The sequence below is a fragment of the Olea europaea genome, chromosome 2, assembly GCF_002742605.1.
Source record: "Olea europaea var. sylvestris chromosome 2, O_europaea_v1, whole genome shotgun sequence".
Lineage (NCBI taxonomy): Eukaryota > Viridiplantae > Streptophyta > Magnoliopsida > Lamiales > Oleaceae > Olea > Olea europaea.
Window position 1 is genome coordinate 25826786 of NC_036238.1, and position 16454 is coordinate 25843239.

Below are 16454 nucleotides of genomic sequence, written 5' to 3' on the forward strand. Positions count from 1 at the left end.
CAAAATTTTAAAAATGATTTTTTTAATAAACAACATAATATCAATAAAAATAAGTTAATATGTATTTTGACACTTTGAAAACGCCGTATAATTACATCATTATTAATATTATTAAATAATTTTTCTACTTGTATAATTTTGTTTATCATTTCGTTGGTAAATGCTGAGCTAACATTGAGTAAATTAAATTGAATATAGAAATTAAATGAATTGAAATAAAATTCAAGTTTAGTTCAAGAAGTAAATGAAATTCAAATTTAAAGCAAACATATATAATTCGAAAATAATTTAAATTGCATTTAATCTGTAACAATCCTAAAAAATTTACGTCATATTTAATATAAGACTTTCGAATGAAATGATATAAATTATATTGAAAAATTTATTGTGCAAAAATAATAATTAATTGAATTTTTTAAAAGAAAAAAACGAGTTAGACGTTTTTTTTAAGGTGTATGTTTGATACATATTTAACTATTTTCGATATCCGTTTGGACCATTCGATATGAAAACGATGTAGTTTTCGAAACAAACTTTTATATGGCATAGACGATTTGTGGATCCAAATAGCACATGATTGCAAACGAATTTTTAAAGTTAGGATATTATTGAAACTCTCAAAATATTAGTTTCAAACAGCCTATTTTAACATGTCATAACTTTTGCTATAATTAACCACTTCGCATGTCATTAATGAGTGAAAAACTAGGTCATGAGCACTTCGAAATGGTATTAAAAATGCAATATTTTGACTTCATTTGACATCCCGACGAGTGCATCAAAGTAGATTGTAAAAATTAAAAAAAAAAGGGCAAAATTTTGTGGGGTCATTTGACCCCACATGACCCCATGTGGGTCCGCCTGTGCTCCCATCTACTTCTTAATAAAAAATGGACAATGATAATATTTTTTAGATTGAAAATAAAATCAATTAAAATAACAATTTTCATGCAAATAATTTCTAGACAATTCAATTATTTGAAATTTATTTTTCCATATAAGTTCCATATGGTCAAACATACCTTAAATTAAATTTATACATTAATATTATAAAAGGAAGGCTAAGCAAGCATATTTGCCTTTCAAAACCAGAATTAAAATATTAACAGATAAATCCAGATCACAGACTAGAAATATTATTGTATATATAAATACTTTATGGTTTGCGGACCGACGAAAATTCATTAAAGCATCCCTTCTACAGCGGTTCTGGATTTTGAGGATAATTTTTACGGTGTCTAAGAGGGAGAGAAGATGAAGATCACGGCTTTGCTGGTATTAAAATGCAATCAGGAGGGTTCTGATCCGGTGATATTAGCGAATGCATCGGATGTGAGCCGTTTTGGGTTCTTCCAGAGGTCTAGCGTCAAAGAGTTTATTGTCTTCGTGGGTCGGACGGTGGCGAAACGGACCCCACCTGGACAACGCCAGTCCGTGCAGCACGAAGGTCTGAAACTTTTGATTTTGATTCTTTTAGTAGTTTTGGAATTGGTGGGATTATTTTTACTAATTGAATTATGAATAATTGTATTGGTTGTTTAATGATCTATTGATGGGTTAGTGATTTTGTGCATCAGGAATTATGTGGTGAAGGATTTGTGACTTGAATTTGAGTTTTTTTGTATTTTTAGATTGGTGATTTAGGGAAATTAGTTTGGGATATTTCCAGGTTTTTGGTGCTTTAGGGGAGGAATTTTGAGTTATGTTTATAAATTGTTAATATAAGTTTTATGGATTTAATAGTTATGAGGCAATCTTTTAGTTTGTCAATATAGTAGAAGAAATAGTGCCAAGGGGCTTCTATTGGAATATAAAAATCAGTGATTATATTAAGGAATATTTGCCTTATATGGTATGATCAGCTTCTGGAGGCTGATATAAATTGGCTTTAAGATCAGGTTTGGTTTGATCTGAAAAGGCGTTGGTCGATGATAAATGGTGTGGATGATTGGATGTATTGAAATTGTTTTCAATGTGATCTGCAAGGATTTAACTGAGACTTTAAATTCTCTTGTTTATTTATTATTATTATTATTATTTTTTTTATGTTAAATGGATTTAGAAAATGATGCTGAAGAAGACCACAATCTGGTGATATTATTGTTTAGAAATTTACTTTTTGGTTGATTTTCAATGTAAGGTTTGATAACGTCTTGACGGTAAGGGAAGCTTCTGTAATTCAATTCATTACACGCTTATTTGTCAACTTTTGGGAATATTCAAGTAGGAAGTTCTTGCGAGCCATGGACCCTTAGGTTTTTATCAGTTATCCTTGATTAATTTTGGTATGTTTGAATTGAAGTGGAAGCCTGACACGATAAACAGTTTAAATTTTGTCCAAGCATACCACGTGTGGTACTTAAAGTACTAGTGTTTGGCATTCTGAATGTTCGACCTTGCCTGTTATCAGTGTGTCCTGTCTCAGCATGTTGGTTATAGTACTCAGGCTCTCTCTTGGTTGGTGACACAAGATCTAAACTTCATACTCCATTGCTCCACAGTTGAAGCCTGACCTATAAGTGGATAATGCATCTTAGCTATCAGGGATCGTTGACAAATGCTTCCCTGAAAAGATATCAACCCTTAGTATCACCTCTACAATCAATCAATGGTCCTTAATCCTTAACCTCCGATAATTGTGCGAACATATTTACCGCAAGACTAGCTACCTACTCAAAACCTACAGATTCAAAGTTGGAGACCTATACCATCTAATAAGTTAACCAACTTACTATGCCATTTCTTCACAATCTGATTTTTTAACTTTGATACACATACGTATTCAGCTAAATAGAGTTAGTATAGGTTAAAGTATCAGAAACGTAAAAAAGGTGAAAAATGGCAGTGAACTTATTATTTTGATATTAATTTTTTTAGTCTATTTACATATTTTTCCTCGTAACTTTATTTGCATTTTTGTCTTGTTAACAAATATGTCGCAATGTGAAGTTAAAATGGACTTGAATAAGGAAATTCCAAATAATGAAGTTCTTATCTTTGTATTCATTAGTTTAGCATTGAAGTTCACATCATTATGTATACTTCCTTCTTTTACTTGAGTGTGGGGTACAATCAGAAAGTTTTAATAACATTTTGAAGATTGAGGAAGAGTAAATATTGAAGAGGAAGAAGAGGAATCAGGCAACAGTTCTTTAGCAGTATAACAATCGAACTTAACTCGCAACTTTCATTTACTCTCAATTCGTAGTGATAATGTTTATTTTGGAGAGAGAATAATAAAAAATGGCATTCCTCTGTAATAACAAAAGATTTTAGAGATCAATTGAAATTATAACTACAATATGAATTAGATATACTTCTGTATGGCTCTCATTTTGGTCATTATTTCTCATTTGTATCAATGGCTTACATAGTGTTCTATAAGTTAATTGATTTGATCAGATGGATTGTCATTCCCCCTAATAAGATAACCAAGAAGGAGAGTATATATTAATGATCAAGGATACGACCAAGATGTTCTAGTGTTAAAGCACGTTGAAAATGCAAATAATTATGCTTGGGGAGATATATGTACATAATATACTAGGAAAGCAGATAATAGAAAATTCAGAGAATTTTCTTTCGAGCTCTTACTTTGTCTATCTACAGCAAATCTACAATGAATCTATGGTAGAAGAGAAGGTTCTATTCGGCCTGTAAAATATTTATAAAGACTTCAATCTATTATACTCTATTAGCAGATGATTCAGCTAAGTACACATGACCCAGAATAGGTTTCAGGATGAAATAAATATATGAGTTAATATCAATATTTTAATTTTATGAGTTTGTGATTCATTCAAGGAAATAAATAATTTTTTTTAAAATTATTATTATTTGTAATTTTCGGGGGAAGGGAGGAATTTGAAGTTGTGAAGCCTTTCTTGTTTTCCTGCAAAGAAACCTTTTTGATGATCTATATCACATGCTATTATAGTACTACTTGTCATGGGTTGGGTTTATGAGTCTCACCACTTTGAATGCCTTAATAAATTATGTTATCCGATATGTAATGCTACTCCAATAAGTTGGGTCACACCAGAAGCACTTTCCATAACGATAGAAAAATAAGTGAAAATGCTAATCAAATTGATTTGTCAAATTTTATCAAGAATTCAATGTGCTAATGTATCTGTCTTCTTAGAATATAGAGAAAGTATATCCCGAAGAATCTGGCAAAATGCTGGGTTTGTCATGGTGACTCTGTTGTTGGGTGTGGAGTGTGGGGGTTAAGGTGTTAGGCTCCCCTTGAAACTTAAACAGATCATGGGAAAAGCTAATTACTTGAAAGGTTGTCTTTTCTGTTACAGTTCTCTATGACATAAGTATATATATTTGAATGTTATTTAGGCACCTAAAGTATTGATAATTATTTTATAATTCTTTGTCATGATAGAGTACAAGATCCATTCATACAATCAGAATGGGTTGTGTGCGTTGGGTTTTATGGATGATCACTACCCAGTTCGAAGTGCATTTTCATTGCTCAATCAGGTAGTTTATTTTTCCAAAATTCTAATTTTTTGTGGACAATAGGAGCAGATTATTGATTTGGGGATTTATATTGCTAATGTTTCAGGTCCTCGATGAATACCGAAAGACTTTTGGCGATTCCTGGAAAATTGTACAAGCTGATAAAGTTGAACCATGGCCCTATTTAAATGAAGCACTCAACAAGTTTCAGGTATTCGAATTATTATGCGTTGTGTTGAGTTAGAAAATGAAGGCATAGTAAGTTAAAGATAATAGGTGCCAGATATATGAAAGCATTGTAAACTAAAGATAATAGGTGTCAGTTGGTATTTTGTCCAACATCTTTTATCTTAACTTCTCTCCAAGTTTAATTTTACATATGACTGTAACTGGAGCAGTTCCTTGCATGTCGGTGTCTATTTCCATTTATTAATTTTGTTATTGATTCTTTAGGATCCTGCTGAGGCTGATAAGCTGTTAAAAATCCAGAGGGAGTTGGATGAAACCAAAATTATTCTTGTGAGTATTCTATTCCATCATGCGTAAAATATTAGCTCTTTTAGGTCATTCTGACTATAATTCTTGCCTACATGTTACTCGACTCTGTTTGGAAACAATTGAAAAGTATGAATTAGTTATCTTTCCAATTCCTTGTTTAATTGGACGAAGAGAGAATTAGATAAGATTTGTTTTGAGTCTAATAAAAAATTGCTTTGAAATGATTGGCTTGGACTTTGTTTGAACTGAATATCTGAAATCTCTAGTTCTCACCAAGTTACTGATAATTTTTAAATATGGTTTGCATTTACTGACTGAATGGTTTTGATAAAACTATATGCTAGATGTTAATATGACTATATTCAAATTGGTTTTTGGAATGGGTTATTTGCACTTTTTATTTATTTATTTATTATTATTATTTTTTAAGGATATGCTAAAATGTTGATAAGTACCATGCTGCACTGCACTACTTGATATTTATGTAATGGAGCTTTGATTAGGAGAATCAACGGCACTCTGCACATATTAGTATATATGGGGGTGTTTGATTCCCATTTTTTCAAAAATACATTTTTCTCTCTCTTCTTTTCAACCATATGTTCCTCATTAAAATAATATTACACACAAACCAAAAATTTTTTCCTTATTTTTAACCACACATTCTTCATCAATCTACAATTCCAAAGAATGGGGCTCAAACACACCCTATACCACACACACACACACTCATCCATTTAATTCTAAATACATGTTTTAAGTTCTGGAGGCCAAATGTCCCAATTCATTTTCCAACTATCATATTAGACCTTAACAGTTATTTCCTAACATGTTCATTAGAATCCTCCGTTGTATCTTCTGTAATATTAGTAGATGCTATGCTAATCCAGAGCTTTTGTATTTTTTCATGTTTTGAAAGAATTGAACAATGGCTTAGTGTTTTCAAATATTTGAACAATGAAAATAGATGGTGAGTAGGGTGATGAATCAGAAAGGAAAACTTTATTAGTTCCATAATCTATTCTTTATAAAGAGAATGAATCTTTTTTCTCGAAGCGATTGTTTGCTACTGGCAAAGCGTCTAGTAGGTCAACCACTAAATAAAGGTTATTCTTTGAATTTAAGAAACAGAACAGAAGCCACACATTCACAGATAAAGTTCTAATTGATTTAGATGTTCTGTATGAGAAAATTTTACCATGAGTGCAATTTTAGGGAGTGTGTGGAAGTGAAAGCCTACAGGGTCATGATAGCATCCCAACTCCAATAAGATTCAATCATACAAGTTGTTAATTCAAATTCTAGAGTGTTCCACAAATTAGTTAGCAAAGGGGGTAAAATGGGGAATAGAGATATAATAGAATATATATAAATGTCGGGGGGAGAATTCATTCAGGGAATTGTTTAAAAAATGTGAGGAGAGATGAAGGCCTCTCGAATGCCTTGGAGTGTCTTTCAAATTCTGTTTCATTTCATCAGTTCATTTACTGATTTTTAAGTTCTCTGCAATTCAATAAAACAATATATTTCATCTAGCTTCAATTCTGCAATTCTTTAGCACTATTCCAGTTACCTCCAATTTCGTCAGCAGCCGGCAGAACCTTGGACATCCCATTTACCTCAAGCATCAGCCACAGTAGCCAGAATCTCTCCAATCTAATCCATAAAACTAACTTTGGCAACCACAGGCTCCATTTCAGTTCTGCAACAGCTACAACAGCACAGGAATCTATCATTGGATACAATGGCAGTGTTATCCTTGCCTAAGTCCGTATACAGGAGGTCCATTATTGATATAATTGGATACAAGGACTTCACCCTAACATGAAATTATCTGAGTTGATGATAGCTTTCCCCAAACTGAACCTTTAATTGCAGATTGCAAAAAATCATATTTTCTCTGTTGGACTTGCAATATCTAAGCCCAGGCTGATAGAAGTGCAATTTTTTTTATGTCAACTAGGGACCCCAGAAGCTGGCTGACAGGTTTACAATTAATAGCCTCCATTGTGCACTGAGATTTATGGGATTGATCACTTGCTAATTCTTTTCAATATGAGTGCTAGAAGCTCATATTAAATATATTTTTTATCTTTGATGGCTAATTGGGTGTTCAATGATTTTTATACAAGTTTTGATTGTGACTGTTAGAATCAATTGGAGCTATCAATGCATTAAATTGATTGCCTTTCTCTTTTTTTTCTGCTATTCATTTCTTTGACCTTATCATTTGTATTAATGCTTGATTTTTCCCTTTAAATCAGCATAAAACTATTGACAGTGTCCTGGCTCGAGGTGAGAAGCTAGATAGTTTGGTTGAGAAGAGTTCAGATCTCAGTGCAGCTTCTCAGGTACATTTATGTAATTAGCTTGTTCGATATGTAGAATACATGTATTCCTGCAAATGTAAAGAATCCAATAATTGCCACTGTTTTGTCAATACTAATTTAAGGAAGTGGATTACTTAAATAAAATTTTTGCCTATGTTTTTGTATGATTTCAATTAAAGCCAAAAAGGTGACAAATCCAGAATTAAGGATGGACATCCTTCCAGATTTTTGGAATTAATCTTGAATATTTCTTAGGTAATACATAACTGTCAGTGTTAGTAAGCTTAAGTTTTTGAGAAACAAAAATGTAGAGAATTGTAAGGCGCTAATGTGAGTACTAGTTTCTGATATCTTGAACTGCTAAAGATCTGTCTTTAGACGTGCGACTATGTATTGATTGCTCTACACCAAAAATATTGAGCAGAACATTCCAGTTCCAATTCCAGTTCTAGGAGTTTCTCTCTATGCTTTGGTGAGTAACTCCTTTATTAAAACCTTAAAGATCCAAAAACAGCTAGGGGACCAAGCATGATAATATTGTTTTAAGAGCTTGAGCTGTTGAGGAGTCTTGAGAAAAATAGGAGATAAAATATATTCATTTTTCGCAATGATAATGGATCCAGCATATTCTTTATTTGTTTTATATAAGAATGCAACTACTTCTATATTTCTCATTGTCTAAGAAAAATTGAATATATGATTGCAAATGGACCTATGGAAATTTGAGATAAAAGACTGATCTTTCATGCAGCACCCAATACTCGTATAGTTGAGAAAAAGAACTTTTTAAGTTGAGAAAGTTGAGCTGACTTGACACCTACAGGTCTCTACAGAACTTGTGTAGTTGGTTCAGCTCATCAGCTGTGGTTATAGATATTTATTTATGTAGCAGAAGTGCCCCAGTTTTTGCGTGCTATGAATTTTAATGGGCACTAAAGTTTCTCAAGATCTTATTGTAATTACATTTCATTTTCCATTTCTTACATAAATCATGCTTACCTATTTATTTTTTATGTACATATGTTTAGTCCCCAAGCTTTTCTTTACGTCTTTAACTCTAGTATGTGTTGTCTCAATGCAACGCATACCTGTCACTTGGGCAACATGTTTTTCGATTTTAGACTTCAATAATAATATGCGTCGTCTCGATATGTTTTTTTTTTCTACTTATTCCAGCACTTGATGTAATTATTGGCTATTGCAGTTGCTTGGATTCAAATTTTTTCCCCTATAATTCATGATTTAACTTAAAAACATCGTTTGCTTATGCTGACATGAACTCCCTTGTGCCTATTGAAACTTGAAACAGATGTTCTACAAACAGGCGAAGAAAACCAACCAATGCTGTACAATCTTGTAGATGCTTCTGAAGCCAGTGGATTATTGAAACTTGAAGTTACTTGGTATAATGTTGAATGTGTGGAGTCGCAAACTTATCTATATCATTTATAAAATGTTTCGAGGCTGGATTCTTTTGGTTCTTTACCCATGTGTATCTTGGTTTACAGCTAAGGGAAAGATGGATACTGACTTTGTTAGTATATTGGGAATGTTGTTGTTTCTATATATATGATTTCAGCGTGCTTTCTATTTACAGTAGCTTTATTCAGCCCAGCCGTGAATGGTATGGAGATAATTTCATCTTTGGTGAATAGTATACTATTTTTCTCCTCTTTTAGAAGTACGCATGATTTGCTTCCTAAACTTGAAAATGAAGTCGTGCTCTTGAATAGCGTTAAAACAATTGCATGGATTAAATTATTCAATTCATCAAAAGTATTGAAAATTTCAACTTTGGTTGTGTTATATCATGTTTTTAACCATGCTGAGAAAATTGCATAAATGGTTAGAAGTTATTGATAGAATAAATATATGTGAATCTTTCTAGAGAAATGTAAGGATTCTTTTGGAAGCACTTGTGCATTTTGACTTTTTGATGCTAGTGTTTACTTTACTCGTTCGTTATCATTTAATTTTGGAATCATGTTATAATGATATAATTGTTGACATAATATCACATGGTATCCTATTATTGGACAGTTTGAAATACAGTGATATTTTTCATTCAATCATTTACTGTCACACATGCACATGTGTCAACCTTTTTTGTCATTTTTGTTTTGTCAAAATAGATTAATCCCGAGTCTTACTAGTAGAGGTGTCAATTGTCTTAGTTGGCTTGTTGCCCATGTTCATAAAATCTTGACCTAGTTGCCCTGGCCGAGCACGAGAATTGAACTGGTCGAATTTTGCTAGTTGCAAATAATAAGTTAAAAAGAAAAAAATTAAATAAAAAAGGCTTGTACTGATTTCTATGAATAAATTCTATCTACGCTTTAACAATTAGATGCAATGACGGCGAAGTGAGTTTGGCATAGCTTCTCAAAGAAGTTAAGAAAAAAATTCAGAAAAATATCAAAACATTTTGAAAGCAATTTCTTAGTGTCACAAGTAATTTTTGACTTTTTAAAAGTCCTGCCAAATATTTTCGAAATTTAGACAAATCTCAAATATTGTCCATTCAAACATGTACGTACTCCCAATTTTAGAGGTATAAATGTAGAAGGGCTTAATTAAAATGAGAATCAGTAAATTCATAAACCAGTAAATTTAATAAATGGACAAGCTATTAATGCCACTCTCTTCCAATGTCTTCCTCTCCAGGTTTCCTCCTCCGTGACATAACACATTCCCTCAGAGTTACCTTTTTCTGTTTCTCTTTGAAAATCAGAAGGGAATAATCAACATTAGTTTTTTCCATTTCACATGTTCAAGTAAGTCTTTTTTTGGTTGGATTTCTTTCTTTCTTTTGTTCTTTAAGCGCCTTCGAGATTTTGATTGTATAATCATCATATTGAAAAACGTATCAACCTCGTGTTCGTGATCATTGTGTAAGACATCAATTCTGTGAAAGCGTTTGATTGATTGATCGTTAGTCACTTGTTTCTTGACTTGAGGGTTAGAGGGTCGTCCTAGATTGATTTAGTGAAGATAGGTTTCTATTCGTAAATTGCCAATTTTCCGTTGTGAATACAGGACAGGGGAAAAGATGATAGGCTATCTGCTTTTCTTTGTATTCTTGATCCACACAAATGAAGCTAAATGTGGCATGGGGAAGCCACCATCAGTTCCTTTAAAGAAATGGATGACTCTAAGTGGTATTTTGATTATTTTCCCCTTTTTTTTTTGAATATTCATAATTTAAAATCAACACATGGATCAACATTCATGAATTTTCAGGTGGTGTACCTCAAATAGTAGCGAATGGGGGGTTCTCTGGACTTTTTCCAGCCTCCAGCATCCCAGCCTATGAATTTGCTTCATTGAATAGCTTGCCAGGTACGATATTGCTCTGCGATCTCCAATTTACAAGGGACGGACAAGGTTTTTGCGAGTCGGAAATAGCTCTTCAAAATATGACAAACATTGATGACAGAGATCCGAAAGGACAAAAGACCTACAACGTAAACGGGCAAGAAATTCATGGATGGTTTGGTTTGGATTATGATGCTGTTTATATTTTCAACAATGTGACATGTAAGTCGGGTTGTGTTTAGTATGCAGTATTGGATATGACAGGATGTTTTTTACGAGCCATCAATGCTTTTCGAGTTTACTAATGTTTCCTTTGTTGTCTACAGTGAACCAAAATCTACTCACCAGACCACCATGGTGGAATGGACAAGCAAGAATATGCCTATAGATATAGTTGCATCCTTCCAAACCCCAGAGACTCTGGCTAAATGTTCAGGTCTCGTCTCTAATCTCTACACATATCAGCAACAATTAATGAACCGATAACTTTATATATATATATATATATATATATGTTACAGTATGACAATTTCTACAATCAACACAGAATGAGTCCCGAAGATTTTATCCTTAGTAGTATGGAGGATGTCCAACCGGAGTTCATTTCATCTCCCGAGATTGGTTTCTTGAAGAGTATAGGGCCGAAGGCGAAGGCAGCAAAAACAAAAATGATTTTCAAGTTTCTTGGACCAGATGTTGTAGAACCTACAACGAAAGTGAAATATGGTTCATTAGCTGCCAAGCTGCCAATGATAAAGTCATTTGCGTCCGGGATTGTTGTCCCAAGAGAATACATATGGCCTACAAATAATGGATATTTGCAGGCTGAGCCGACAAATCTAGTGCTTGATGCTCATAAGTGGGGCTAGAAGTATATGCTGCTGTTTTCTCAAATGACGACTATTTAAGTTACAATTACAGCTATGATCCAGCAAGAGAGTATCTTCAGTATGTCGATAATTCTCAGTTTTCAGTCGATGGGGTGATTACTGATTTCCCTGTCACTGCTTCAGCTGCAATTGGATGCCTATATCAGGACAAGAATGCTTCGAGGACATTAAAAACTCTAATAATATCACATGACGGAGCGAGTGGAGATTTCCCTGGGTCAACTGATCTTGCCCATCAGAAAGCCATAGATGATGGTTCTGACATAATAGATTGCTCTGTCCAAATGTCTAAAGATGGAATTGCCTTCTGCTTAACTTCACCCGACCTTACGGATTCAACCACTGCAGCCACTCTTTTTATGGATCGAGCTACACAGATTCCAGAAATTCAGCTAGACAATGAAATTTTCTCCTTTGATCTCACCTGGACTGAAATTCAATCTCTAAAGCGTAAGTTTATCGACCTGTTTGTTTAATTTTTGTATTTCCATTTGTAACATACATATTATTTTCTCTGGTTGTTTCAGCTCAAATTCAGAAGTCTTTCCGAGATCTCCTTAGAAATCCTCTAAACAAGAATAAGGGCAAATTTGTGATGCTTTCTGAGTTCCTCGAACTTGCTAAGACCAAGGCAGTACTCGGAATTCTAATTAATATAGAGAATGCTGCATATTTAGAATCAAAGAAGGGTCTTGACATAACTGGAACCGTCTCAACGGCTCTAAGTAATGCCACATTTGATAAGCAATCTACTCAGAAAGTTTTGATTCAGTCTGATGACAGTTCAGTGCTTTTAAAGTTCAAGGATATACCGACTTATCAAAGAGTGTTGGAAATCAAAAAGGATATTAGTGGTACACCCCATGAACTAGCGCAAGAGGTCAAGAAATATGCTGACGCAATTAATGTTCAGAGACGTTCTGTCATTTCATCTACGAGTACATTCTTTACCAAGAATTTCACCAACATTCTCCCGCTATGCATGCTGCTAATGTATCAGTATACGTTGGAATTCTCAAGAACGAATTTTCTAACCTTCTCCTCGATTATTATTCCGATCCTTATGTTGAGATCGCCACTCTTGTCGATGCACGCATAGATGGCCTCATAACAGATTTTCCCGCAAGTGCAAGTTCATATATGAGTAAGTATTACTGTGCATAATCTGTATCGAATCTGTCACATAACCGATAACACAACGTCGTTTTTAATCCTTTTCCAGGATCTCCTTGTCATAATAAAGCAGCTCCATATAAAATATCAGGAGTAATGCCATGTGATATGTTTGCAAGCGTGAAACAAAAAGATCAAGCACCAACGGCAGCACCAGCACCAGATCACATCGGACCCCTCCTCACCATCGATGATATCGTTGATGATTTCTATGACTGATTCTGCATCAAATACAACAAGCTCAGCTCCTATTACTGCTCCTGCACCAAAATCTTCAAGCAATTCAGCAACTGAAAATAAGGCAGGTCTCTATATTTCTGCAGCTTTGGGGGTACTTGGTTTCTTGACTATTGAACAAGCATTGCCAATTAATTTGGTAGTTCAATATTTGTTTGTTGACAAGTCATTGGCTCCTCAACAATTATACTATGATTTTGATCTTCACATGACTATATAAATTTTAACAAGTATATAGAGAATGTATGTATCATTTATTACATTGTACAAAAGATAGATATTTAGCTATGTTGATTTGTGAAACTAGATTATCAATGAGTCTTCAAGATATTTGGATAGATCAAATTAATATAGTTCTACAATTTAATGAACTAGGCAAATTAACAAAGAAAAGTCCCTATTTTACACCCTCTATCAGCTCCGTTTCCTGCAGTTTAGCTAGAATTCCTAGTGAACCACTCTCCTAAATATGTTCCAGTAAAACTAATCTTTTAATTAATTTAAATATTTTATTATCTATAATAGATAATAAATTATATGTTAAATAAAACATACAGGAATATATAATCAAATAAAACATATTCAAGTCCTAAATAAGAAATCGACATGACAGTAAAACTAAAGTTAATGCTGAAAATAAAATCTTTGCTCATATCACACTGGATTTGATTTATTAGGTCCAAAGAATCCTGAAACAACAATTGCAGCTTATCGCCCATCAACCAACGACCTGTTCTAACTCGTGAGAAGTGGGAAAAAATTGTGAATATATGAAAATACTTAATATAACACGAGTAAATTGTGCGTTCCCAAATAAAATTATTAAATCTCAATAATAACGTATATCATATCATATCATATCTTTAGAAATCAATAAAAACTCATAATTTATTATTTCTTTGGTAACGAACGACCATTTCATATCCTAACATAACTTTCATTAGCATTATATCCATCAACAGAAGAAATAAATTAAATGGAATAAACTACTTGTACCTCGAAATTTTACATTGTTAGATCAAATAAATTTTTTGAATGACAGAAACCAATAAAAAAATTACGCTACAATTTTATTTTCTGCCTGCTGTAGTGTATATATAGGACAATTAAATTTTATTCTATGAAACTTTTGAGGCTTTACATATTACATGGAGTATCTATTATGCCATAGTGGTTAACAGTCGATGACAAAATAGTAAAATATGAATCTAAATAATAAATCCCCTTCTGGTCTTCATTAAATTAAATTGTATGTTTTTTTCCTTCCTACTTTCAACCACATAATCTTCCATACAATAATATTATACATAAATCGAACGTTTTTTCTTCTTTTTCTCACCAATTTTTTTCTTTAAAAAAAATATTATTCCAACAATTAAAATTTAAAATAATGGGGGCCAAACGAGGGCTAAATGTAATTACGCTAAGCTAATTTGTTGGTGATGCAGGGTAGTAGTTTGTTAACGAACAAGATAAAGGGGGAAAGAAGAGAAGAAATTTGGGTATAGAAGAATTTTTTTATTTTTATGTTCCAAGATTGAATATTATAATAAATAAGCTCTCTACTTGTAGAGCAAAATAAATTGAAGGAATCTAAAATCAAACTACATTCTTACAAACAGGAAATTATAATATTATTAAATATAATTGAATATCATTTAAATAATCAAGAATTAAAATAAACTCTTATTTAAATTCGTGTCTAAACTATATCTCAAACATTATCTATTTGTATCTGGTTTATCAAATAACTTGCAAGTTTTGACTAGCTCTCTTGTAGTTCGATTTAATATGTTCAACTAGCCCGAATAGTTATTTGGTTTATCGATTTACCCGATCAATTTTTAAAACCATGCCCCTAACTATGTCACGTTTTTTTTCCATTAAAAAGAATTACTTATTCTCTAAAAAATAAAATACATTAAACTTATGTTTAACCTTTATTTTTCACAAATTTATTTTCAAACACACATATCGAATTCACAATTTATATTAATTTTTCAATTACATATGTCACCAACTTTATCCAAATCGAATAGGGGCTAAATTTTCAGTTATGCTATTATCAATGTTCCAATATATGATTATACTTTCAATAAAAGATTGGATGCAATCATTTAAATAATTGTTGGATGCATAATCATACATGCAATCAATGAGTTTACTTGTATTTGTATAAATTAACATTTGCAGTTTGGTAGAACAATTATTAATAAAAAAGAGAAAAGAAAGTAATTATCAAATTTTAAAACACATACTCATTATTTCAAACCAGTGTTCAAGGCGCGCCTAAGCGCAATGCTCGACGGAAACACCAAGTCAAGTGGTTAATGTGCGCATTAATATATATTTTTTATTTTTCTACAATTCTTTTAGTTTAAAATTTAAATGCTGATTTCTTTACTTCGTTTACCCTAAATTCAAAACAACCGCTTGAAGCTTTGAATAAAGGAAAACTTCCAACAATTTCTATCTATTTATTATTTAGTATTTACATTCGAAACTTATCATTTTGTTGGAAACTTTGAAAAAATGTATAAAGTTTCAATAAATCTATTTTGGATGTTAGATAGGTATTATTTTTAATTATTAAATAATTTTTTGATTGATTAAAATTAAAAATAAAATTAAAATAAGAAAATGCCTTTTTACGTTTATGTCTTACCTAAACTTGTCTAGCTTATAGCTTGACTTTCACGTATCGTTACGCATTCGCCTTTAGAACACTATTTCAAACTATATGCTATTGCATAAATAAAATAATTTTATTTTATCTAAATTGACAAAAAATTTGTTCAACCTAATAGGCTAATACCCAGCTACGCCGCACCATGATTGATAACATATAGCACCGAAGCTGGACCAGAGTGATCCCACAAAGTACAAACTGTAAAGCTACTGGAACAAGTCCCCAGTATGTTCACATGCGATAACCTGTTATTATAGTACAAAAGGCTGCATTTTTCTTCTTCTAGGAATTCTAAAGAGCCAATTAAAATTTGAAACGTGGAATACTTGTACCTTCACATGCGGGGTGGGACATGCAAAACAAGGTGTACCTGATGTACCTTTTTTAATACTGATGCACTGGAGAGAGTGAACGCTGCAGGAAAATTTGTTAAATTCGTGTATAGGGTTGTTCTTTCTTTTGGGGTCCTTTGGTCCAATCAACTATTAAGTGTATTCAATACGAACAAACTTTTGTTCTTTAATTTATTAGGACACATTTCGTGATTTATCTCTCTCACGATGTTTCAGGAATAGTGCGATAGGACCCTCAAAGTTGAAGTTCAACATTTTTTAACTATTAGTTGTATTTAATGTTTTAAAAAGCTCGCATAGTCTGCACTGCCTGGACTTGGACTCAAGCAAAACGTCTCGTTTTGCGTTTAGGCACTTTTTTTTTATATTCGTAAATGGTTGAATTTTTTTTCTTCATTTCTTTTGTCTTCTGTAAATGCGTTTTATTATTATTATTATTTTTTTAAAAGTCTTTTATTTGATTTTAGTTTATTATTATTATTATTATCTTTTTTTT

General features: G+C 32.5%; 1 protein-coding gene and 1 pseudogene across 1 annotated transcript; both read left to right on the forward strand.

Annotated features, from left to right (window-relative positions):
- Positions 1-1081: 1081 nt before the first annotated feature.
- On the forward strand, positions 1082-8972 carry LOC111368255 (VAMP-like protein YKT61). Its single transcript, XM_022989496.1, has 6 exons — positions 1082-1447; positions 4397-4494; positions 4580-4684; positions 4927-4992; positions 7236-7322; positions 8611-8972. The coding sequence occupies exons 1-6, from the start codon at positions 1255-1257 to the stop codon at positions 8659-8661; spliced, it is 600 nt and encodes a 199-aa protein (XP_022845264.1). The 5' UTR covers positions 1082-1254; the 3' UTR covers positions 8662-8972.
- Positions 8973-9089: 117 nt separating this feature from the next.
- Positions 9090-13204, forward strand: LOC111368251 (annotated as a pseudogene).
- Positions 13205-16454: the final 3250 nt, after the last annotated feature.